The 25,558-nt window shown below is 41.3% G+C and overlaps 1 protein-coding gene across 3 annotated transcripts in view; it reads right to left on the bottom strand.

The window, feature by feature from the left end:
* Positions 1 to 5,285: 5,285 nt before the first annotated feature.
* Positions 5,286 to 25,558, bottom strand: part of MAPKAPK5 (MAPK activated protein kinase 5) — a 78,026-nt gene continuing 57,753 nt past the window's right edge. For 2 of the 3 annotated variants that reach the window (XM_089676876.1, XM_089676894.1), the window contains 6 exons: positions 24,094 to 24,214; positions 23,484 to 23,614; positions 22,635 to 22,750; positions 20,290 to 20,370; positions 14,560 to 14,664; positions 5,286 to 12,064 (listed from right to left, as the gene is read on the bottom strand). In XM_089676876.1, coding sequence (XP_089533002.1) covers positions 11,967 to 12,064; positions 14,560 to 14,664; positions 20,290 to 20,370; positions 22,635 to 22,750; positions 23,484 to 23,614; positions 24,094 to 24,214 — 652 coding nt within the window. In that variant the 3' untranslated portion in view covers positions 5,286 to 11,966. The remainder of the gene's footprint in view (positions 12,065 to 14,559; positions 14,665 to 20,289; positions 20,371 to 22,634; positions 22,751 to 23,483; positions 23,615 to 24,093; positions 24,215 to 25,558) is intronic. The other variant, XM_089676884.1, reaches the window with a different exon arrangement.

Genomic DNA, 25,558 nt, shown 5'->3' with positions numbered 1-25,558 from the left:
ACATGCCCTCCCATGCGCCCCCGTCGATCTCCATTATCGCTGTGTCCTACGGACACAGCTCATCACATGATGTGGTTAAAGGCCAATCACAGCAGCCTTTTAACACGTGAGCAGCCATGTCCAATGACACAGCAGATCACCAGTCAATGCAGTTGCCGGTTCCCGGTGCACTTTCCTCACGTTGTATGGACCTGACAGCGAGCGGGTTTTTCTTTTAATATATGGGGGGCATATATCTGACAAACCAACTGCCGGTTGTCAAGATACAAGCAATCCGGCCACCTGATCGTATCCAAACACTCCCTGTAAATGTCACCCCACCCCTGGCATGCACTGCATTCGATTCAATGGAGGACAGGTGAGACAACCGGATGTCTCATTAAGAGAACCTGTAACCAAAAAATCCTCACGTGGGGGACTTTTTATCCCCTATGTGATGGGAAAACAAATTAAGTGAAAAAAAAAGTTTTCTAATTGTGAAAAATTAGTTGCACCCAAGCCCCATGAACGTAAATGCACACATTGGGGACACCAACACATTAAATGATTGAAGCAACAACTTTTCTTTTTTGGACAATTTGCTTCTTACGTACCCATTCCACATTACGAGTGGCACAGATACATAGTTTGTGTGTTCATTATCTGGACTGGCACAGAAGAAATAAATGGATTTATGCAGTTTTTGACAAAGAATTATTTCAAATCCCAAATTTACCATAAACAGAAAATTCAACTTCTGGATATTAAAATTTTAGTGTAGGGAAATGGTTTACTGGCTATAATTTGTATAGAAAACCCACCCATCCTCTTGGTTAAAAGTATACTTTATATTCAAAATTTATGAACAAGAAACTGTTCAAATGACTTTGGGATTAAACTTGTGAGGGGGAGAATATTAAATAAGAGATAGCAAAAAAACTAAAAAAGGCTTACCAGAAGCCTAGAATCAAGACCAGGAATGTACTGCTATTTGCCCCAAAAGACTGAAAGAAGATAAGTACTACCAAAATATTTACCTGGTATTCTCACCATAACCAGCAGATCCAGGTGATCCTGAACAAATCCTTGTACTTATTGAAAACGGACAATATGGTAAAAAAAAAAAAAATGTAGTAGAGTGGTTAGAATTAGCATTCAGGTGATCAGCCTCAATTTTAAATAGGCTTATACATAATTATTGTAAAGGGTACATTTGATAGCAGTATGTGTAGTCTGTTTCCTAAACAAAAGATTAAATCATCATAAGTGGTCAAAAGTTAAAACCATAGTACTATGTTGAATATCAAACCATAGGCATCATATATTTGATGCCATGCCAGTGTGGCACTTTTTTGTGTAAGCAAAACAAAACTTCAGTTTCATTGGAGTCTCTCTTTAATTGAAAACAGTAAAAAAAACTCATTTAGTAGGCATGTTGGTCATAATTATGTCCTGGACTAGTTTTGTGACTTTAGGTTGTGTAAATGTGAAATGGTGACTGACAGGTTAATACATAGGATATGAAACACGATGGATACAACTTTTAAAAGCTACTTAGGCTCTTAGTTACAAAGTGTTTCTTTACTGTAAGTAATTGAGGTTATAGAATTAAGGATTTAGAAAGAATGAATTAGAAATTAGTTAAAACCTTTGTATGTGAATTAAGCTCTTTTCCTTTAGTAGGGGCAAGTATGGACAAGGACCCTACTGCACATCGAACATGAAGCTAGGTGAACCTCACGTGGGAACCTGTTCACTCAGCAAAAAAGTCTCCATGTTTCAGCATGCAACACTGCTGCATATACAGAACTATTCCATATATGCATCCCCCCTACTCCAATAACCTGGTGAATTTGAAAGGGGGACTGTAACAGAAGCGTAGGCAGGACAGAACACAAAGAAAATGGTAAACACACAAAGCTTATTGAACTATGGGAGGCACTCAATTTGGGCAGCTCTTGGCACTCTGCAACATGCGGCTTGTAGGGACACTCACGGTAATCAGGCTCACGGGGAGTCAGCGGGACCTTGACTATGGGGTCTGACCTCAGCACAGCTCCCACACAGCTTTCTAGGGCCAACATCAGGCTCACGGGGCTCAGCGGGACCTTGGCTATGGGGTCTGACCTCAGCACAGCTCCCACACAGCTTTCTGGGGACATCAGGCTCACGGCTCTCAGCGGGACCATGGGATGTGACCTCAGCACAGCTCCCACACAGCTTTCTAGGGACAACATCAGGTTCACGGGGACTCAGCGGGACCTTGACTATGGGGTCTGACCTCAGCACAGCTCCCACACAGTCTTCTAGGGACAACATCAGGCTCACGGGGCCTCAGCGGGACCTTGGCGATGGGGTCTGGGTCAGGTAGCGATGGCTCAAGCCCTCAGGGGGGCAGTCCAGCAGCGGTCAGCGGACCGAGATCCTCGCATGGCTCAGCTTTCCAGGGACAAAGTGATCAGCAGCCAGAAGCCCTCACAGCGGTCAGCTTTCCAGGGACAGCAGCGAGCAGCAGGCAGGGGCCCACACAGCGGCCAGCTTTCCAGAGACAGCAGCCAGCTTTCCAGAGACAGCAGCAATCAGTAGACAGGGGCCCTCACAGCGGTCAATTTTCCAGGGACAGCAGCGGTCCTCACAGAGGTCAGCTTTCCAGGGACACTCACAGCCCTGGCGTAGTGGCAGCGCGTAATGGTTCTGACCTTTGGGGGGGTTTCCTGCAGAGTGCCCAGTGGGGATGGCTGAGGAGGTCCAGTCCCCACCAGGACCTCCCTCCACAGCGGTGGCGGCAGAGAAGGAGCGGCCGGATCCCGTGCCAGCCTTTTAAAAACTGGCAGGACACTTCTGGTTGCCCCAGCAACGGCCGGCCCAGCGCTGCGTTGCTGGGGCAACGAGGTACGCCCCGCTGACTCGGGCCACACTCTCAAGAGCGCGGCCTTTGTCTCCGACACGGGAAACCTTGGGGGGCACGCAGACACCTTGGCGGCCCTTTGCTGGGGATTCTTGGTGGGGGGTCCGAGAGGTGCTAACCGCACCACAGGGGGCGTTTCCTCCCGTCCTGCACAGCCCTTTGATGTAGGCTGGCAGGACGTGAGGGATCTGCAAGGGGGGAGGGGTGAAGGGATAGGCAGAGGGACAGCAGGCAAAGGGGGGTAGGCAAGGCACGGGCACTCCGTGACAGGGACATATGCCTAATGTTGGCTAACTTTTTAGGGTTCACATAGGGTTGACTGGGAAGTGTGTTTGTGGGTGGGCTTCCACCTAGCAGGCCGGTAATTAGCAAGCTGTAGTACAAGTCCAACATACATGCAGAGATCCACATCTATGCCACACAAAATGTCACATACAATGCCTTTTTTGCATCTCTAGCTGGGAGACTTCTGGAGCACCTGATGTGCAGATATATTTGATATGACACTTTATATTTCCTGTGTGCTGTTTATACATTTAATAGCATTACTTTAGGCTTTGATATGCTGCCTTATACTATACTAACGTTCATTGTGGCACTGAACAGTCTATGCAGGAATTACGATACTGCCATTTAATCTACTTGCCCATAAGATAATACAGAGCATCTTTTAAGGATGCTAAATCAGCAGAGAACTGTATGCAAGGAACACTTTTTAATCAGAGTATAGCATCAAGTCAGTTAAACTCCTCGGATATTGATCTGGTCAGTTTCCGGTGCTTTGGTGTTAATGAAACAACAGGTACACTAGATGGGCAACAATGAGACGACCCCCAAGACAGGAATGGTTTTACGGGTGGAGGCCACTCACATTTGTTTCCCCTACTCCTCTTTTCTGGCTGTTTTTGACTAGTTTTGCATTTGGCTAGGGTCAGTGGCACTACGGGTAGAATGAGGCGATACCTGGACCCTACAGTGGTTGAACAGGCAGTCCAACTCCTCCAGGATGGCACATCAATACATGCCATTGCCAGAAGGTCTAATGTTTTCCAGCACATTCTCAAGAGCATGGAGGAGATTACAGGGGACAGGCAGTTACTCTAGGAGAGCTGGACAGGGCCATAGAAGGTCCTTAACCCATCAGCAGGTCCAGTATCTGCTCCTTTGTGCAAGGAGGAACAGGATGAGCAACGCCAGAGCCCTACAAAATGACCCCCAGCAGGCCACTGGTGTGAATGTCTCTGACCAATCAGAAACAGACTTCATGAGGGTGGCCTGAGGGCCCGACCTCCTCTAGTGAGCCCTGTGCTTACCACAGAGCTCGACTGGCATATGCCATTGAACACCAAAATTGGCAGGTCTACCACTGGTGCCTTTTGCTTTTCACAGATGAGAGCAGGTTCATCCTGAGCACATGTGACAGATGTGAAAGGGTCTGGAGAAGCCGTGGAGAAGGTTATGCTGCCTGTAACATTGTTCAGCATGACTGTTTTGGTGGTGAGTCAGTGGTCTGGGGAGGCATATCCATGGAGTGACGCACAGACCTCTACAGGCTAGACAATGGCTCCCTGACTATTAGGTATCGGGATGAAATACCCCAGGACACCATCCGTCATCTCATTAGGAACATGTCCCGATGTTGTAAAGCATGCACGCGTACAAGCATCTGTGGGCCATACAAACTACTGAGTACCATTTTGAGTTGCTGTAATGAAATTTCAGCAAAATAGACTAGTCTGCTGCATTATTTTTTCACTTCGATTTTCGTGTTGTCTTTGAATTCAGTCCTCTGTAGGTTGATAATTTTAATTTCCATCAAACGATGGGGTTTCCTTACATTTCTGAACACATTACCCAGTCCATATTAGTATAGATATCCGGCCTGATATTTTTCCCTATTGAGATCTGATGTTTTCAAAGTGTTCCTTTAATTTTTTTGCGGTGTGTATATACACACACACGCGTTAGAGCTTGCAGGAGTTTTCATTTTGCTCTAGGAGGATGCAGAACCCTTGACCTATGTCTGGACAGTGCTGATTAGCCCTGTGCGGATCACATGCACTCTTCTGAGTGTAAAAAAAAAAAAAACCTCTCTAGCAATACACACCAAACTAAGCATGTGCAGAGTGACTCCACACGATATGTCTTATCACGAGATAAGAGGGGGACACTGGAAGAAGGGGAGGACCAGAAAAGTCAGGATCAAACAGCATTTCTACAAAATGCAGAGGATTAACCCCTTAGGTTCCACAGTGATTATAACAAGCATGCTTTACTGCATATACAGACTGATTTTACTGTTGTGGGTTTAGTAACACTTTAAGAACCTCTGGTTTAAAACGCCATTTTTCACTGTTGATGGTAAAAATAGGGCACATGAAAAATCAAGACACAAAGGTTTCAGTAAAATTTTATATACAGTAATGCATATTTACATTTTAATACTGGTCTGAAAAAACTGTAATGACATCAATAAACATTGCAACATAAATTAAATATGCCTGGTACATTTAAGAAACAAGATTAAGAATGATGAACCACAGAAATAGATCAGACAAAGATCAACTGCCAAACCTCCCTCCCATCCCCAATTTGGCTGAATTATATTATTTCACTAACTTTTAAGTTATAAATAAAACTGAATTTATTATTCTATTTTCTGCAATAAATTCCATTAAAGTCAGCAAATGTTATCACCCCCCATATGTGTTTGGCATATAAATGTATCAAAATATTTCTTAATCATGCCATGCACAAAAAGTGTCCAAAATAATGTTGCACAACTTTTATTCTTGCGCACATTTGAGAAAGGATAGTTTTTACTCAACTCTAGTGATCATATAGGGTATGTGATTAACTTTAACAGAACTGCTTCATGATAAAAGATAATATATAAAATTGATCAACAGCTGAAAACGTTCAGAAGCTCACTGGGCCCATTTATAAAGCTGATGGAAAAATTCAATTTCTAGCTATTTTGCAGCGCAAGTTTCAATTACTAGGAATTATCTAAGACAGTTTTTCCATTACACAGCTTTATAAATCAAGGATGTATTTTTATGAGTGGTTTCTTTAAGTGATGTTCATAAGAAGAACATCTATTACATATAGGTACAGCATTTATGTTTCTACAAAATGATCTGTCATCAGTAAATAAAGTGTATATGTGCTGACCAAGCAGGCAACCATTGACTAAAAGCTTCCACTACATGACCCCCTAAATACCAGGGGTCTTAGACACACCACTGGACATGATCAGAGAATTTCCAGTCCAGTGCATCGCTTCTGATGATGATGGTCTCTTTAATAGTGATATATTCATTCCTCACGCTAGATTGTGACATGACTGTACCAAAAGTGTCAAGTGACACTCTTGTTTCCCACCTTTACAGTACCCATGTTCATCCTTTTCTGCACTTTAACATAAATGTCACAAGCATTACCCTCAAGGACAACCTGTTAGGAAAACTGATTTAGAACATAATTTTGAATTACAAGTGGGCTTTACAAAAGTATTAGAAGAAATGCAAATATAAACATATGTTCAGCAGTTTTTGGGTACATACACAAACAGTTCTCCAAGGCAAGAGAAAATCCAGAAAAAATATCCCATCACTTGGAAAGTCAGCTGCAGCATGGCATGGACAGCACTCTGACCCATGTTAAAATGTCCACACCATGCAGTCCCAATTTTAAAGTGATCGAATACAGTCTGTTAAGCACAGAACGCAGTGACTGCATGGAACAAGCAACACTGTATGAACCTTATATGAAGAATTGCAGCGAACAAATTACAGAGCTACTTTGATTTTTTTTTCTTTGAGCGTAGACTCCCAGAATCTAAGTCAAGGTTATGTTGCTTCTTCAGGTTATTTACATGTTGCATGCAGTTTATCAACATTGTTTTACTGACAGAGACCTAAAGTGTTCTTTGGTTGCAGATCAGTTGAAGATATGTATACAAATGGATTTTTCCATTCCTAGTTTATGATAAATGTTGGTTTGCCTGCTAAAATTAATTAGTAAGTGTATAGGAAAAAGACAGAGAATACTGCAGCTCAAGGTCAAGTTTATATATCACTGCTCTACTCCCATGTAAAACCAAATACATAAAAGTTATATTCAAGGGTAAAAGTGATTGTTTAAACACATTTAGTTTTATAATAAAACAAACTCAATAAAATAAATCAGACTTGTCTTATAAGCATAGTGCTTTCGCTATAGGACCATGCGACGTAAACGTTCAACAACCACTAAGACCAAACAATAACGCATTACACAAGTGTCTACTTCACAAACAGCCTCAAAACAAAACTTACATGTCCCAGCTTTAACTTTTTGAGACTTCAACCATAGAAAGATTCCAACTTTGTATCAAGTATTATGTCAGCAGGAGAAATACCTGCTGTTCTGCATAATGCACAGCATCATTTTCAAAGGGTGCTAGATAAGTCACAAACCTTCAAGAGGATTTCAAAAGCCTGATCTCTGTAAGCAAGGTGATAGATCCAGTCAGACCTACTAGGAAACACTTAGTCAATGTAGGGGGTTCCACATTTACAACATATTGTAAACTAATTGGGAAACGCCTCTGCCAATTTTTTTCCTCTGTCAAAGAATGGGAACCTGACTGTCACTGATTTTATGCCACATTCACCCTTTGGCTGTGTTTGGGAGAATCCCACAGTGGAACGATCAAAGGACTGACTACATAACTTGTGATTCTCCAAAGAGATGTCTGCCTGTCTAAGGCTAGCCTTGACTCACTTAACATGAATGCAAAAAAAACTTAGCAAGTAGCTCAGCAGGAGTGTTAACTATACTAGTCTGAAATAAAAATGTCATGAAAAATTGGAACGCCAAACTCTCCACCAATTAACTTCAGGTAAAATATGCACTCATAAAATTATACTCTTTTTCCCATAAGCTTTGAGGGAACAAATGCGTTCACGTTATTGGAAAAAGACCACTTATCTTTTGCACTGTAGTTTTTTATTTAAAAGAAGGGAATATAGACCACTTCCCTCTGTTGGGTGGCCTTGTGAAATAATGCTGAGCACAATCCAGGAAAGGTAATTTTCTTTAGTAGGACTCCCATGGTTTTGGAGTATTAAATAATACTGGTATTTCTTCTACTGTGGAAACAGACTTCCAAAAGTTCAAACACTTGATTTAAGAATAAATTTGGGAATAAATACAAAAGTATGGCTTAGATTCAGCATGTCAAGCCATGTACATGGCCAGCCAGCTGTTGCTGGACTACATCTCCCATGAACTTCAACACTTTAATACCAACAGATAAATAAAACTTGATATGTAAAAGATTGCTTCTGATGTTTTTAACCCCAGATTTACTCCACTAACAGTTTGAGCATCCCTCAACAGCCATTACAACTCAAGGAATTTCTTGCCTCAGATGTATAATTAATGCCAACCTGAAATGCAATTTCCTTAACATCTCCATTTGGAGCACTTTTCCACCTAACCAACACACACACACAATATTTAACATTCTCTGATGTGAACAGAGAAAGAACCACACTAAAGACTAGAAAACACAAAATGGTCATACATCCTAGTTATAAATCTGAAAAGAGAATGATGTGCATTTGTGACAAGTGGCTATTTTTTATTCCTTTACATAAACTGCTTCTAGGATTATTGCCATAGCAGTCATTTTACTACACAAAAGTACCAGTGATGTTTACTGATCACTCATGCACAAAATGATATGATGAGGTCATACACATTGGGGTTCCTTTACTAAAACTGAAGAGTGCAAAATAAGGAAATATGGAATATTTCATCTTGTTCAATTACGCTTTGACAAAAAAAATAAAAAAATCTGAAAGCCGATTGATTTCCATGCAGATCTGCACCAAGTTTTGCACTTTCCATTTTTAGTAAATCAACCCCACTGTGTAATCAACACTATACAGTCTGAGATCACAATGTAAAACATATACACTGCTTACTAATAGAGCAGATACCTGTGATTATCAGTACCAAAATTCAGAAAAGGATCCTTGCAACATATAGAGATTACAGACAGGCCATTTATACTACAGTGCGAGGCTTGCCAGTGCTTCAAACATACAGAATTTCATGAAGTTCAAGAAAAGGAAATCTCAACCAACATTCAACTATCATGAATATAAAACTAAAACCTTTTTTAGAAAATAAATGAAATGTTCCCGCTAGAAGAACTGAACGCAAAGTGGAGTAGTGAAAGTAGAAGTGGATCTTTATGACATGACATTTGTGGCTATGAAAGTATCTGGAGATAAAGTAAATAGACATTCAGGGTAAAGATACAGCATTTCCCCCACATACTTGTTATTTAAAGTTGAAGACCATGGCGTTGATTTAGTAAAGGCAAACAGACTAAGCACTGTGTAAGTGCAGATGTTCTAGAGCTTATTAAATGAGGTAAAACGTCACTTTACAAAGAATACCCAATCACATGCAAAAAAATAAAAATAAATAAACAGCATTTTTGCTTGCACATGATTGGATGATGGAATTAAGCAGAATTTCCCTTCATTTACTAAACTCTGGAGCAACTGTACTTGCAAAGTGCACAGTCTATTTGCATTTAGTAAATCAAGCCCTATGTTTCCTTTTATTTTAAATGATTTCTTTGGGTCAAACTGGCCCAAACAAACTATTTCTATAACTAAATGATTCTGCCATTGTGTCTGCTTTATGGTACTGTAGTAGCATTAGCTATATACAGTAGAGCAGTGTTTCTCAACCAAGGCACCCTGTAAAATTCTGCACCTTGTTCTAATGTGAAAAAAGAAACTAAACGTTTTACATAATGCAGTTACATCCTCACACACAAGACACCCAATGTTAGAGGCGATTTATTCTTCCAAAGAAAATACACCTTTGCACACTGGTGCTGACTAGTATTCCAATGTTACTCTTTTCCCTCAGTTGCTCTCCCTCAATCAGCTAATGTGAGGCCTGTGTTGACAGAGAGGAGCAGGGGAGGGGCAAACAAGGATGCTGTGCAGGTGCCCAACATCCACCTTATCAACCAATGACGTCACTGGTTGTAACAACACTGGCGGCTAGAAGGTCGAAATGGTGCACAATAAAAACCTGTGGCTTTGTGTAACTAAAAGGCAGGCTTGATCCAGCTACTGGTTTGAATACAATTTTGGGGCAATTTTTAGGCATTTTGCCAAGGCACCCCTGAAGATACCTGGAGGCACCCCAGGGTACCTGGGCACACTGGATGAAAAAGGCTGCTGTACAGTATGCTGCACTGTGTACCAGCATCCTCGCAGTCGACTTTCCCCATGCTGCTGGCAGAAAAACGAGAGTGCTTTTCAGTCAGAGGAAGCTTTGAATTTTATTCATGTGGAAACAAGGCTTCCCCCTGACTGGCCAAGATGGAGATGGTAAGATCATCTACCTGACTTCCACCACAGCTAATCAGCGGGAAGTAATGCATTCATTCATAAAAATACAAGGTATCCTCTAAATGGCTGAGAAGCACTCCGTCTGACTCATTTTTGATCTAGCAGCACATGGGAAGTGGCCCTTGATGCTGTCAGCACAACAGGGTCACAGGGGAAGCACTTGCAACCGAGCCCTGGAGTTCCACCACCATGGGGGCCCCAAGCAGTGCTGCCAACCTCCCATTATTTTATTGACAGTTTGAAAAAATAGCCTGATTTCCCCTGTCCATAAGTCTAAAAAAAGGAAGTTATACTTAACTATATTTTCCACTATTTAAAACAAGCCTGTACTGACATAAATGTAGGCCCTGCCACTGAGGCCTTTTTTTGGGTGTTGTTTCAATGGATAATTACACAGTGAGTAAATGACCTTGATGTACAAAGCCAGTGAAGTCTTGTTATGGGTCACTTGCTCTTAAATACTAAGACTAGAGAGTGCGCAATGAAAGGTCAAATAAACACAATAAAACAAAGGATCTTGAACCTAGGAGCAATCACAGAAGATGAACAGTACAGCGGGAAGTTTCATGTTTACACAAATGTACATTCAGCTAAGCTCTCTGCTATGAAAGAGCTTTTCAAGATAGAGCTGGGAAGATCACTTTGGCAAAGAAAGCCAAGCCACGCAAACATTAGTACGTCATTGCCGTTACTGAAACGTACATAGTTTCTAGAATCCCAGAATTGGCACTTTAGTCTGCAGTTCACCACTGCATGTTTAGGCACACTAAACATATGCATATTGTATATTAAAAGGAAAGTGTTAAAATAGAAAACTAGATTATCTAAAAAGAAAACTATTAAAGCTGAGAACTGTGCAGTAAAAAGGAGAAAAACAAGCACCCCACAAAGAATAAAAAAACAATAGTTATGAACAGAAATACATGGTATGTCTTTTCAGTGCTAAACAAGAGCACCACCTAGTGGAGAAATTGCTCAAAGCAACAAAATGCTTAGTTTTAGGGTCGGTAAAGATGAATATAAGAGGGGAAAAAAAAAAAAAACGAGAGATTTCTAGAACATGGATACAGATTGAAAGTCTTATACCTTTCTGAAATATACTGGCACCTATACAGAGCAGCTGGTGAACAATTCAAAGGCATGTGCTCTATCCAGTTATTCCTGAGGATACCGCCAGCCAGTGTAACCAAGTCAGTTACATTCAACATACAGCTAATTTCAAGTATGTTAACATGTTGACCGTCAGCCGAGACTGAACTATATTGCTCAGAATGTATTATTCTGACAGTTTAGAAATCAAGCAGCGTGTATACATAGTAGCCTGCTGACTATCTAGGGGCAAAAAAAATAAAAAATTAGAGGGCTCATAACTTTGTAGAGTTATACAAGTTCATGAACAGCTATGTATCCCTGCTAGGCTTGTACCTATTAACAGTACAGTAGTGTGAAAAAATATTTAAACCAGTTCATATTTTCTAAATAAATTACAGTACCAATGATCTTTTTTTCTTTTAAACCTCTATCTACATTTATACTGTATGTTCAAGCAGTGTGGAAATTTAGTGATATAATTTACATAAAACTATTTTACAGTTATTTAAGACGCAAGTATTCTTCTATAAAATAAAATAAAAAAAAAAACACTTCAGCTATTGAGAATCTTCTTGAGAGTTTGTTCGTTCTTCAATAACCTGCTTTACAATTTCAGCAAGTTTTAGACGATCAACTTTGTCTGTAAATCCTTGTCCTGAAAGAGAAAAGAAATGTTATTACTGCAAGATTAAAACCTATTTGTCAGACATTTATCCCCTTTAAGGGAAATCAATCTTGATTTACTACAAATAAGCACAAAAATCCACAAATGACTTCTATGTAAACTGTTTTTTTGGGAATCTTCCATAACAGCGCCACTGTTGACATACAAGGGAAGTTCAAGTAAAACTGGGGCTTTATATAATAAAAGAACACATTTCTAGGAGTGGAAACTGCATTTATTTTTCTATATACTCCCCTGCTACATTTATACACTTATCCCAGTGTTTAACGAATGCCCGGAAATCTTTGGCATAGAAAAATTTATCAGTACGCCTTAACCATCCTAGGACAGTCTGCTGCACTTCCTCATCATTGTGTTCACCGTTCCCACAGAAATATTTGTCTCAATTACATGACAGGTTATGCATTAATTATCCAGGATCAGGTGTTCCACGTGCTGAATGTTAACTGAATAACTGCTGTGGGCTGGGTACCACCACAGCCAGAATCCTCACTGACGGCCTACAGCCATCTTTGAAACATTTACACCACTCAAATGTCTTGCAGCAGTTCAGCATCTTACCACTGTACTGTGCTTGAAGCCTTTTGCAGATATCCGCATGTTTTACACTTTTGTTCACAAGAAACTTCATCACCACACGCTGTTCCATGCATGCACTAACACTGTTGTCTGCCATCTTGATTAAACGGGCCTGCGACGTGTGTCTGACTGCCTATCAGTAATAGCACTTGGCACTTACTACTGAGTGTAGTACCTCCATGCTAGCATCCCTTTTTACACCTGTTAAATTAAAAGTCCCAGTATGACATGAACGCCCCTTGCATTTTCCCTAACTACAAACCCAATTAAAAAAAAAAAGTTGGGACACTGTGTAAAATCTACATAAAAACAAAATCTAATCTCATAAACCCATATTTTATTCTCAATAGAAAACACATCAACTGTTTAAGCTGAGAAAATGTACCATTTTAAGAAAAACAAAGTAATTTTGAAATTGACAGCAGCAACAAGTCTCAAAAAAGTTGGGACAGGGCAAAATACAATCCCAATTCCATCAATGTTGGGACAGGGCCATGTTTACCACGGTGTATCACCCCTCCTTTTTAACAACACTCCATTAAAAGAAACAGAATAATCATTCTGCTGTATACGTGGCCTGGTAAAGGCCCTGGTCCACGAGATCCCAGCGTTTTGGTGTGGGCTGAAGGCACAGGTGTACTGGGGCATCCAGCCCCACTACTGAAAGCCTATAAGCAGTCTGCATCCCAGGCAATCAGCCCCAAGCCCATACTGCCCTAAAAAGTAGTACTCAGTAAGCCAGCAGCATCTTTCAGCCGCTCAGTTATAAAGGGTGCTGGCAGAGGGGCTGGATGGTGTGCCTGTGCCTTCCACCAGCACAAAAATACCACAATGAGTAGAAGCCCTGAAAGCATTTCAAGTTCTGGGGCAATAAGCCCCTGCGAGAGGAGCTGATGAATGGCATCATGAAGATCTAGTCAGTCTTTGTGGGAAGAGAGGTCAATTTGAGGGCATTAAGTGAGGAAAAACATAGACCGAAACTCCCCAGAAATGACACTTTGATTCCAAGAATTCTCAGATGTTTAGGTTCAGAGGGCCCAATGGACATCTCCCCAACTCTGACCAGTGGGGGCACCCTATCATTGAGAGCTTGGAGTTGGACTTGTCTTCCAATGAAAGTGTGTTTCAGACTTAGATTTGGAGCTGGAGGCCTGACAGAGACTTTTCCTAGTCTCAGAAATAGTACTACTGGCTGAAGCACAGGCCTTCTTTTTATGGGGGAGAAGAGTACTCTTATCCCCCGTGATCTCCTTGATGTACCTATCCAAGAAGGGTCCGAATAGGCATTCAGGCCGTTTAGGCAGTAGTGCAAGGCCCCAGGTAAGGTAGGGGTCTATTTCTGCAGGAAACCTTCCTTAATATGATATTGCTAAGCAAAACATTTTGGGCAGAGCAAAGAGCTTCTCAGGGTGAGGCCAGTCACTGTACAAAACAGGCTCTAAGAGATACCTCATCCCCAGGCAGCCTATCCTCAACAAAAGCCAAGTCAGAGACCAGCTCAGGAGTGGAGAATTAAGGGGCCATTTGTGACCCCTGTGATCAACAGACCGAACAAAAAAAAAAAAATCCTCCATCCGCACACCAACGATGTGGATAGAGGAATCCCCCCCCAAACCCTCTGCTGTCAGGATATACTGATGAGTGGCTGCTGCTGCTATTTGTTTGACAGAAGTCGATCAAAACAGCTGACTGCTGTGAAACAGGGATGACCACACACAGATCAAAATTTGGGTAGTTCAGGAAAGACCCACTGAAATTCAATCAATCAGTCTATGGGTAGTTTAACAAGGTACGTGCAGAAACTCAAAAGAGCAGCCTTAGAAACATTTAAGACCAGATCAGATTCACTTTAAGATAAAACTGACTGACAAAATCTCTAAATTTACCATTCCAGCTAAAACTTTGTAACGTATCTCTCAGTAATTTACAGTCTCTGTTGTATTCCCAGGCTTCGTGTACAACTTCATTTAATTTTTCATCTTCATTTTCTCCTGTAATAAGAGAACAAGAATTGAATCTCTCAGTTTACTCTTTTTTTTTTTTGTTTGCATCTGCAGGATTTGGCAGGACTTTGGGATGCCAGACAGCACATCCGGGTCCTTAAAATGGAATAAAACTTAATCTAAAAAATAAACACGCTTACAAGATACTCAGTACAGATTTTTAAGGATTCATACTGTGTTTTCGGGTGTAGGTTTACAAAACACATGTGCAAGTGATGTCACACAATATTCTTACAGCAATATCTATGAAAGAAGAAGCTTTAGGAGTATGTCAACACCCCATATTGGTGTTTCCCAACCTCTTTTCAGTAAAGGCACCCTTTAAAATGAGGCACAATGACGAGGCACCCCATTGTAAAAAAAACCTAAATTAATAGTTTACAGAACAACAGAATCCAAACACGTAGGACACCCAATGTTCAAGGAGATTTGTTTTTCGAAAGGAAAAAAACCTTTGCACACGGGTACTGACTAGTATTCCAATGTTTCTCTTCTTCCTCAGTTTCTCTCCCTCTCTCAGCTAATGTGACCCCAGTGCTGATGGAGAGGGGCGGGGGAGAGGTAAACAAAGATGCTATGCAGGCACCAGATATGTCCTCCTAATCAACCAATGACGTCACTGGCTATTAGGACGCCGGAGGCTAGAAGGTTGTAATAGTGAACAATGAAAACCTGTGTCTTTTTGTAACTAAAAGTCAATCTTGATCCACCTGATGGCTTGTATACAATTTTTAGGCATTTTATCAAGGCACCCCTGAAGAAACCTGAAGGCACTCCTGAAGAGCAGTAAGCATGCTGATGGGGCAAAGTCTATAAAAAACATGCTGTGATGCCGAGAATGAGTGTGCAAGCTCTGATGTGTCTTAAGAAGCCAAAAGGGACAAGCAAACGTAAACAAAGGATTATATTGGGCAGGTTTTGGGGGTGTCAGCAGAGGGCTGCAGTTGTGCCAACTCAACTCACACAACTCAAAACAGGACTGGTGGAAAATTTTAATTCAATCAGCATCTGCAGCCAATTAAATGGATTGCTGATCAGTGTATTCTGACAGCGAAGGAGTCCCTGGTGTCAGAATACAACAGCAAAGCAGGGTGGATTGCTCCACCCACCAGCTGATCACAAAAACGATGCATATATGGTCAGTCTAAGAATTTGGATGGTCTAAGGCTGGCCATATGAGTCAGGTTTTTTTTTTTCCATTCAACCAGCATGTTGAATGAAAAAAAAACTGACCCGAAAGTGACTTTTAGAGTGTCTTGACCCCACACAGGCTAGGCTTTAGCTATCCTTCATTTACAAACAATGCAGGAGGGCAGTTTAACATTTTTTAATCCTGTTTTAGGACAATGTTTAAATCTAATGTACAGATGATAATGAACTGCGAACACAATACAGATGTGCTTATTTATGTTAAGCATTACTCCACAGCCCTCTCCTAAACACTGCAAAGCAGGGAGAGCATGTAAGAATTTTTAAGCAAGAAAAAAAAAAAGCATTGAAAAAAAAGCTTAACAGCAATTTTAAAATATTTTTATTAAAAGGATAAATTCACCTTTTAGAAAAAAATAATAAATTCACATTTGCAGGTAAGAAATGTGCATATATTAATTTTGTCTGTAGGAGCCTGGAAAGCACTGCACCAGCGATCAGTAGATCTCTGGTGCCATGCCGGTCTCATGCAGATCTGTCAGTATAACTGCTTGCCCGTACGGGATGCAGGAGTAAGCAGATATACTGACAGGAGGAATGAATGAACTACCACGGTGCTTAACAGCGCTGTGGTAATTCATTGGGGACAACAAGCGGACAGTCGCTAAGGCCGTTGGGACTTGTAGTCTCTTATTCGCAAAGCCCTGTCAATGAGTGACGTGGCTGTGTGGGCGGAGCCCCGCACAGCCACTTTTTTTTTTTAATTTGACAACTAGCAAAGGGGAAAGAAGATCCTCTGCTAGCTGTCAAAGCAGGGAGAGCAGAAGCTGGTCTGATCGTAACATGTTACATGTTACACCGTGCAAATGGGTGTAACATGCTACAAGAGGTGAACTTATCCTGTAAGTTATGCTATGTTAACGGGAACATATAAAAAATATTGGCTGCAAAAGTGGAAAAAATGTAAAATGTTCATGCTCATATAAGCAAACAGCCTCTGTAATAATCATCATCATCATCATAATAATAATAATGCGGCGTGCAACAAGGACTGATATATATAATTCTTCTCAAGCAGTATAAAACACAGTTGGAGTGCCAGGAGCGAGACCTCCCTTCAATAATCTTCAACTTATAAAGAGATCCAGCGTCAATATTTATGTAGTGTCACCACTCACCAGATGTGCTGACCTCAAGCTATAAAAAAAGGTCAAAATAGAATATAATATAATATTAGTTTAATATAATATAATTGCTTCAATCTTGAAAGGTTGCTACCGCCACCATCAACAGGTAATCCAAATATGCACACTCGCCAAAATGTAGGACCTCACTGCATTACATCTTACAGCGAACAAAATATGCAAAACAATCATAAAATATAGAAACATTCGAATAGTTTAGCAATGTTATTTTATTAACAATAATCACTGAAGAATAAAAATCATAAAAGTGTGCAAAAATGTACTTAAAAGGCTGACAAAATGAGAACAGGCAGGCAAACAAATATAACCAGGTGGTTCACAGTGGAGGTGGTGGACACAAAAAGCATGAAAATCAACTGCCAACACACAAGCACATGAGCAGACATATGCTTGAGATACAAAGCACAAAGCTGAGGAATGCTTAACCACTTGCTAGACAATTGCTTAAAATTAAAAGGGATCAATTTTGGCTTTAAAGAAGCAGCCTGGAAAGAGCGGAGAAGTGCTCTCCACATAGAGTAGCTGGAAGCGGCCAAGGAGTTGGGTTTTGGAGCCCTCCATTGTTGAAGAAGGATCTTTCCTCCAGAGACCTCCTTTGTGGGACTTGTCAAATGCATCACCAAAGACACTGCCTTCATGAACTGTGCAGGCTTTTAGCCATAAGATTCTCTACATATGGACAGAAATGACAGCCATTCTGGAAATTTGTGTTACAACACAAAAAAATGTAGGACAGAAGTCAATGTCTGTAAGAATTCCACCGAAACAGAGTCCTAGAAAATAGGATGCCGTTGGCTATTCATTGCTCTAGTCAAGGAGTCTCCAAACTTTCTAAATATAGGGCCAGTTTGCTGTCCATCAGATTTTCAGCGGGCTGGACTGTCAGTGGGAGGGAAATAGTGCCCCTTCAATGGTGTCAGTGGAAGGAATAGTGCCCCGTCATTGGTGTCAGTTTGAGGAATAGTGCCCCGTCATTGGTGTCAGTTTGAGGAATAGTGCCCTACTGTTGGTGTTATTGAGGGGCAATAGTGCCCCATCGTTGCTGCTGGTGGTAGGTATAGTCTCCTATTGTAAGTGTCAGTGGGGGAAAATAGTGCCCCATCAATGGTGTCAGTGGGAGAAATAGCGCCCCATCGTTAGTGTCAGTGGGAGGAATAGTGTCCCATCATTGGTGTCAGTTTGAGGAATAGTGCCCTACTGTTGGTGTTATTGGGGGGATATAGTGCCCCATCTTTGGTGTCAGAATCCTTAAATGAAGAAACAACTTCTAAAGGGACAATAAGATGATTGTTTAAACGGCAGTCCTAATATGTTTTTGTGAACTCGTTACACTGGATATAGCTTGGCAATGATTCTCAGAAGAGTGAAAATCTTTTCAGGTGTACCCCAATCATCGTAAATGACCCATTCCATTTGTTCATCAAGGAGGGATGCCTTTCTATATTTTGCATGTCTCTTAGTATTTACAAGGGCATGGAAAATAGAAGAGAATCAAATGTAACTCTGATTATGCTTTTGTGCAAAGCAAAAGTGAGCATTTGTACATTGGCAAGCATTTTGCGCGAAGCTAGGTTTAAATATCCAAAAAGCGCATAAACTGAAACACATTCCCAGCTTCTAGGCAGATCTACGTAAAAATGAATACTATTCAGGGAACACTTATACACTTCTCAAAAACAATTAAAGGCACACTTTTTAATCAGAGAATAGCATCAAGTCAATTAAACTCCTGGGATATTGATTTGGTCAGTTAAGTAGTAGAGGGGGTTGTTAATCAGTTTCAGCTTCTTTGGTGTAATGAAATTAACAACAGGTGCACTAGATGGGCAGCAATGAGATGACCCCCAAAACAGGAATGGTTTTACAGGTGGAAGCCACTCACATTTTTTCCCCTACTCCTCTTTTTTGACTGTTTTTGACTAGTTTTGCATTAGGCTAGGGTCAGTGGCACTACTGGTAGAACGAGGAGATTCCAGGACCATACAGAGGTTGCACAGGAGGTCCAACTCCTCCAGGATGGCACATCAATACGTGCCATTGCCAGAAAGTTTGCGGTGTCTCCCAGTACAGTCTCAAGAGCATGGACAGGCAGTTACTCTAGGAGAGCTGGGTATCTACTCCTTTGTGCAAGGAGGAGCAGGATGAGCACTCCCAGAGTCCTACAAAATGACCTCCAGCAGGCCACTGGTGTGAATGTGTCTGATCAAACAATCAGAAACAGACTTCATGAGGGTGGCCTGAGCTCTGTGCTCCCTGTGCTCACTGCCCAGCACCATAGAGCTCAATTGGCATTTGCCATTGAACACTAGAATTGGCAGGTCCGACACTAGGGCCCTGTGCTTTTCACAGATGAAAGCAGGTTCACCCTGAGCAAATGTGGGAGACGTGAAAGGGTCTGGGGAAAGTCATGGAGAACGTTATGCTGCCTGTAACATCGTTCAGAATGACCGTTTTGGTGGTAGATCAGTGATGGTCTGGGGAGGCATATCAATGGAGCGATGCACAGACCTCTACAGGCTACACAATGGCTCCCTGACTGCCATTAGGTATCGGGATGAAATCCTTGGACCCATTGTCAGACCCTACACTGGTGCAGTGGGTCCTGGGTTCCTCCTGGTGCATGACAATGTCCGGCCTCATGAGTATGCAGGCAGTTCCTGAAGGATGAAGGAATTGATACCACTGAATGGCCCCCATGCTCGCCTGACCTAAATCCAATAGAACACCTCTGTGATATCATGTTTTGGTCCATCTGACGACACCAGGTTGCACCTCAGACTGTCCAGGAGCTCAGTGATGCACTGGTCCAGATCTGGGAGGAAATACCCCAGGACACCATCCATCGTCTCATTAGGAGCATGCCCCGACATTGTCAGACATGCACACAAGCACGTGGGGGCCATAAAAACTACTGAGTACCATTCTGAGTTGCTGCAATTAAATTTCAGCAAAATGGACTACCCTGCTGCATAATTTTTTCATTTTCGGGTTGTCTTTGAATTCAGTCGTCTGTAGGTTGATAATTTTCATTTCCATCAAACAATGGGGCATTCTTACGTTCCTAACACATTGCCCAGTCCATATCAGCATAGATATCTAGCATGATATTTTTTCCCCATTGAGATCTCATGTGTTTTCACAGTGTTCCTTTAATTTTTTTGAGCAGTATTTAAGTGTACTGCAAGTAGTAGAGATATTGATTTGCATACTTGCTGTAAAGCTACAATGTCAGTCTGTTAACAGGACGAACCTGTCTTACCTTTACATGTCGCTGATCTCTCTGTATGGGTCCAGGCTTCAGCTGTCACAGTGGGCATACCCCTGGAGGGGTTTTCAGGGCCTGGGAAGCATAGGAAAACACCAAGGCTCTGAACCTGTATAGTACCTTCTGGCTAACTACACTCGTTGCACTCAGTGTCAAGGTGAGCACCCAAGCAGGATCCAGTGCCCAAAGCAACATTACAGGTCGTCCCCACAACATGAGGTCTAGGTACGGCTCATAAGGTAATACTAGGTACGGCTCATAAGGTTACACTGATCTGGATGCACTGCTTCCATTGTTATAGTACAAGGTAATGAGGAGTTGACTGAAGAGGGACATTATTTTAACACTTATTTGTACAATATTTTTTTGGAGTCGGAGCAGTTATATTTCATAGTATTTCCTGCAAATTTGTCATAGGACATTAATAACAAGCAACCTGCACTTCATTATTGAATTACACACTTGTGTTGTATATCACTTTCTCCCCATAGAGCCATTATATTTATTAATTCCTCTGTGACTGACAAGTATACATAATGATATGGGCCCTGCAATGTGATAAGGTCTGCTGGTTTTGCATATGATACAAAAGGCACAATTAGAAAATCCACTTATGAAACACCAAAATATATGCAACTAGTAAGTGGGTATAGAGTGGGATGTGAGTTGGATCTGTGCCTCTGTATTCTTTTCAAATGTGCATGGACGAAACTTGTTGGGAAGAGCTTTGCATGCTGATGTCTTACACTGCCAAATTGTTTTCAGGTGATGGTGGTTTATTACATTTTCCTGCTGGTCTTTATAGGATTTTTATGCTTTAAAAAGTATTTTAAATAAAATAATGTTACTGCACTATTGGAGTGTTTCTCTGTTTTATAATCATGTCATCAGGAGGATTAACCTTCACGGAAGATTTGTTTGGTGAGTGTGTGTTTGGATTACCTGGTGATGGTGGTGACCTTTTATGATAGAAGCACAGAGTTATATGCTCATTTGACCTATTTTTATAACTTGAGGTCATCATATCTGGTGAGTTGTGGCACTACACATCCACTCACCGGCCACTTTATTAGGTACACCTTGCTGGTGCCAAGAAAATATTCCACACACAATTACACCCCCACCACCAGCCTGAACCATTGATACAAGGCAGGATGGATCCTTGCTTTCATATTGTTTATGCCAAATTCTGACCCTACCATCTGAATGTTGCAACCAGTCTGCCCAATCTCCTCTGACATCAACAAGGCATTTTCACCCACACAACTGCTGCTCACTGGATATTTTCTCTCTTTTTCAGAACATTCTCTGTAAACTCTAGGAATGGTTGTGTGTGAAAATCCCAGTAGATCAGCAGTTTTTGAAACACTCAGACCAGCCCGTCTGGCACCAATAACAATGCCACATTCAAAGTCTCAAATCCCCTTTCTTCCCCATTCTGATGCTCTGTTTGAACTTCAGCAAGTCATCTTCACCACGTCTACATGCCTAAATGCATTGAGTTGCTGCCATGTAATTGGCTGATTCGCAATTTGTTTTACCAAGCAATTGAACAGGAGTACCTAATAAAGTGGCCGGTGAGTTTATATTGAAGCTGAATCTCTATAGAAGTTGAAGAGTACAGAGTACTGAATTGAGGTCTCCTGACACTGCAAAATGGGTTTTATGCTTTTAGGAGGCCCTGTTGCTATGTTAAAAAAATAAAATCATTAGTGGCCTGTAAAACAAAAAGTTTTATAATAAAGCTAGCCACAGGCCTGCCACTGATTGAAGTTTTTCAAACATTCTCCTTTGATGAAACCGTTGACTTCTGTCAAGCAAGGACAGCCACACACTGATCAAAATTCAGCCAGTCCTTGCAGAACCGGACGAATTTCGGTCTATGGCCAACTTAAACTTTCCAAAGGATGCAGAATAAAATATTTAATCTCTTGAAGAGCTACAGGTGCTGCTGTCATCCAACACTTCTGGATGTGTTGAATAATGTGTCACCTGCTGGTTGCGATCATTACTCCTGCCTGCTGTTCTGTCACTATTGTGTTCTGTGGGCTTTTTTATACATTCCGATACGAAATTAAACTATTTTACACCTAGATACCTTTAATCTAATGAACTGGAGTTGGGCTTTAAGAATAGATAAAATGTTAGGCTAGCAGAATGTAATACATTTACAAAAAGCAATCTTTTAAACCAAAACAGTCAATCATTCTCAGTTTTCTACAGAATGGCATGCAAAAGGAGACCTGATACCTACGGGTGCCTGATATTACATGCTAAATGTTGGTTTGGCACACCATTTAGGCCCACTAATTGCTTTAAATAAATGCATGATAATTTACCTTCTTGTGGTAGAATACATTGTGCAATCACATCCCGCAGTTTTTCCAAAGCAATATTGGAATCTTCACTTCCATTCTCTGCATCTTGAATATAAACATTTTCCTTGGGTTTTGTCCTGTAAATAAAAACAACATGCCAAAAAGAAAAAAAAAAGTCATTATGCTTTGCAGATTTTGTTGGATTTTGGTTCAGAGATGTGTCACAATTAAAAATGGCACTTTTGCCCAACCCCCAAAAAGTGATCTGTAGGGTCTACGATGAGTATCCACCACTGTTTTCCTTTAGTCCCAATGATAAGGAGGAAGGTTTTACATTTTGATATATTATCCCTTACAAAATTACTTGGCTAACGAAGAACACCACCAAATAATTGTCATTAAAATTGCACCTTTAGGAAAGTCTTAGTTAAGAGCTTTTGTATATCTATATCAGTTAACCTGTTCCCGCTGGCCGTATGCATATACAGTATGTGGCCTCTTGTAGGGTGGGCTTTAACACCGAAAGGCTGCATATATGTGCCCCTATGAAAACACTATCTGTGCTGAGAGCATGTGCCCTGCACGCTCCCAGCACAGCTCCTGACAGGTACTGGAAAGCTCCTGATGCATATTTGCGATCATATGTCCGCTGTGACTGTCAATTATACACAATGATTATAGCCGCTAGCAATAATCATTGTGTTCTCCTGGCAGGGACGGCTCCACGCACCCCCATCTAACCCTCACCTTTCCTCAGCTTTACATCTCAAATAAGATAAGAAAATGAAGGGACATGCTGAGGAAGTTTCTTTCCAGATCACTCCAGCATATTGATAGAGATGGGTAGCTATGTTTACTCATAACATTTACCCCAACAGCTTTCTCTTGCGCAGGATGGGATTATTGACAATGTTTAATGGTTTCAAGTTGACTTTGAGGTCTTGTATTCTCATGTTGGCAAGCTGCTCTGCATGGGCTTGCTGTATCCCGGCAACCATTGCCTGCAATGGAAAATGACACACAGTCTAATTAGTTCCTGTGCAACTTTCTTAAGGCAGCGCATCCTCTGAAGTGAACGCAACAGAAGACTCTTTAATGTGATAATGTGCTGACAGAGAAAACACACCGTAATGGCTTAATGTAAACGGCATACTCCTGAATATGCATTTCTGCTATCTTCACCTGGAACGTAGGCAAGACAGATTTTCCCATTGAGAGCCTTTGTCTGAAGTGTAACCTGAACCCTCAATTTTACCTGATTATAAAACACTAAATTTAATTTCAGTTTGTTTTTTGGTAGACACTTGTACCAACACCCACAGAAATCTCGGTACCACATTTACAATTAATGTTTCTTACAATGTTGTTTTACTGATAAATATCAGTTTCATCCATTTGTAATGTCATCTGTGTACACCATGGAAAGTTAACATTTCCTAACAATTTAAGATTAAGGCAGAGCATAGAATCCATATACAACCTTATCCATCATCATCTGTGCAGATGGCAAAATATTATCCAGTGCCTCTGTGGAGTTTAGCCAAGGGTGGTCCAGAACACCTTCAATGGTGAGTCGTTCCTCAGGCTTAACCTTCAACAGCCTGCAGACAACATTACATATTATCCTCTGTTCTTAAGCACTTAAAGCCTAAGTGCAGCCAAAAATAAAAGACAGAAACATCAGCACAAGGAACATAACTTAAGAGTCAGTAAGATGTGTTTTCCTTGTGCTGTTATCTCTTCTTTTAGTTTAGGTCCGCCTCCATCCATGTCCCACCCCGGCAGGGTTAATAAGCCAACATGGGGCTGTAACAGGCTCTCATCAAGACCAACTATGTCAGCACTGTCCACCCAGCTCTGCCTTTTATAGAAGAAATACCACAGTGTCTATGAATGAAATGTGATCTATGAATCAAAAGCGGGTCGAAAATTGATAGGTCCACCTCCTCCCTTCATAGAAGTGATAGTATGGCTTCTATGAACAGGAAAGCTGGGAGAAAGGGCAGGCACGGTTAGTCTTTCTTGAGGAGATCCTGTGACAGCCCCTTAGTTTTATTAATCCTGCTACACCAGAAGAAAACACAATAACCACCTTTTAGCATCATTTTATATGTGCAAGAGTCTTAAACAGAATCTTGCCAAAAAATAATCCTATTTCTGAATGAAGTGGGAGCTTGTGTGTCCTTTCACACATTTCCTAGTGCAGTGTTGGGAAACTTTGCAAATGTCAAATGTGACCCTCAACCCAACGGGTCTCACAATAGCATCTGTACCTCGATGTTTGAAGAAAATGGACCTGCATAATTTTTTTAAAGCAGGACAACACAACACACAGATGGTTTACATTTGAGTGCTGTGGTGCATAAAAAGACACAGGTGAGTTGTAGTGCGATATGTACATGCATTGTGGTGCCATTCAGAATGTTGCAGCAATACATGGTCAAATATACACTTTAACATGCTCCTGCAACACATAAGTGTGAAAACGCACCAATACAGAAATTGTTTAAAGCCAGCTTTATAAACAAGTGTTGTGGTAATGCTTTTTACCACAATGCACATGGTTGATTGGTCACACAGTGCACTGCCATGCCATTTAATTAGTTTGTCCAACCACAGCACAGAACGGTGCACAGCATAAAAATAGAGGAAAGGTAACTCTTTCCCAGGTATGATTTGCACTGACAGCCTAAAGACACCAATTTAAAAATGTTCTCCTCAGTGGGCAGAAAGAGGAAATGACAGGCAGGGAATGAGCATCCACACATTAACAGTACAATAGCAAGGCAAAGTTCAAGAGCAGCTGCACTCACAGAAGGAGATGCCTCCCCAACTGCCTGCACACAGGCACCGAACCACTGCTAAGACTGGTCATGATGTTAAGGGACCCCAGTAGTTTTAAAAACACTGTAAAGCTTACAAAACTGGTGCCTTATTTAAATGCC

The sequence above is a fragment of the Staurois parvus genome, unplaced genomic scaffold, assembly GCF_062004578.1.
Source record: "Staurois parvus isolate SC_StPar_1 unplaced genomic scaffold, SC_StPar_1.0 ptg000014l, whole genome shotgun sequence".
Classification (NCBI taxonomy): domain Eukaryota; kingdom Metazoa; phylum Chordata; class Amphibia; order Anura; family Ranidae; genus Staurois; species Staurois parvus.
Note: the sequence above shows the minus strand (reverse complement) of the source record. Positions and strands in the feature narration are given on the sequence as shown.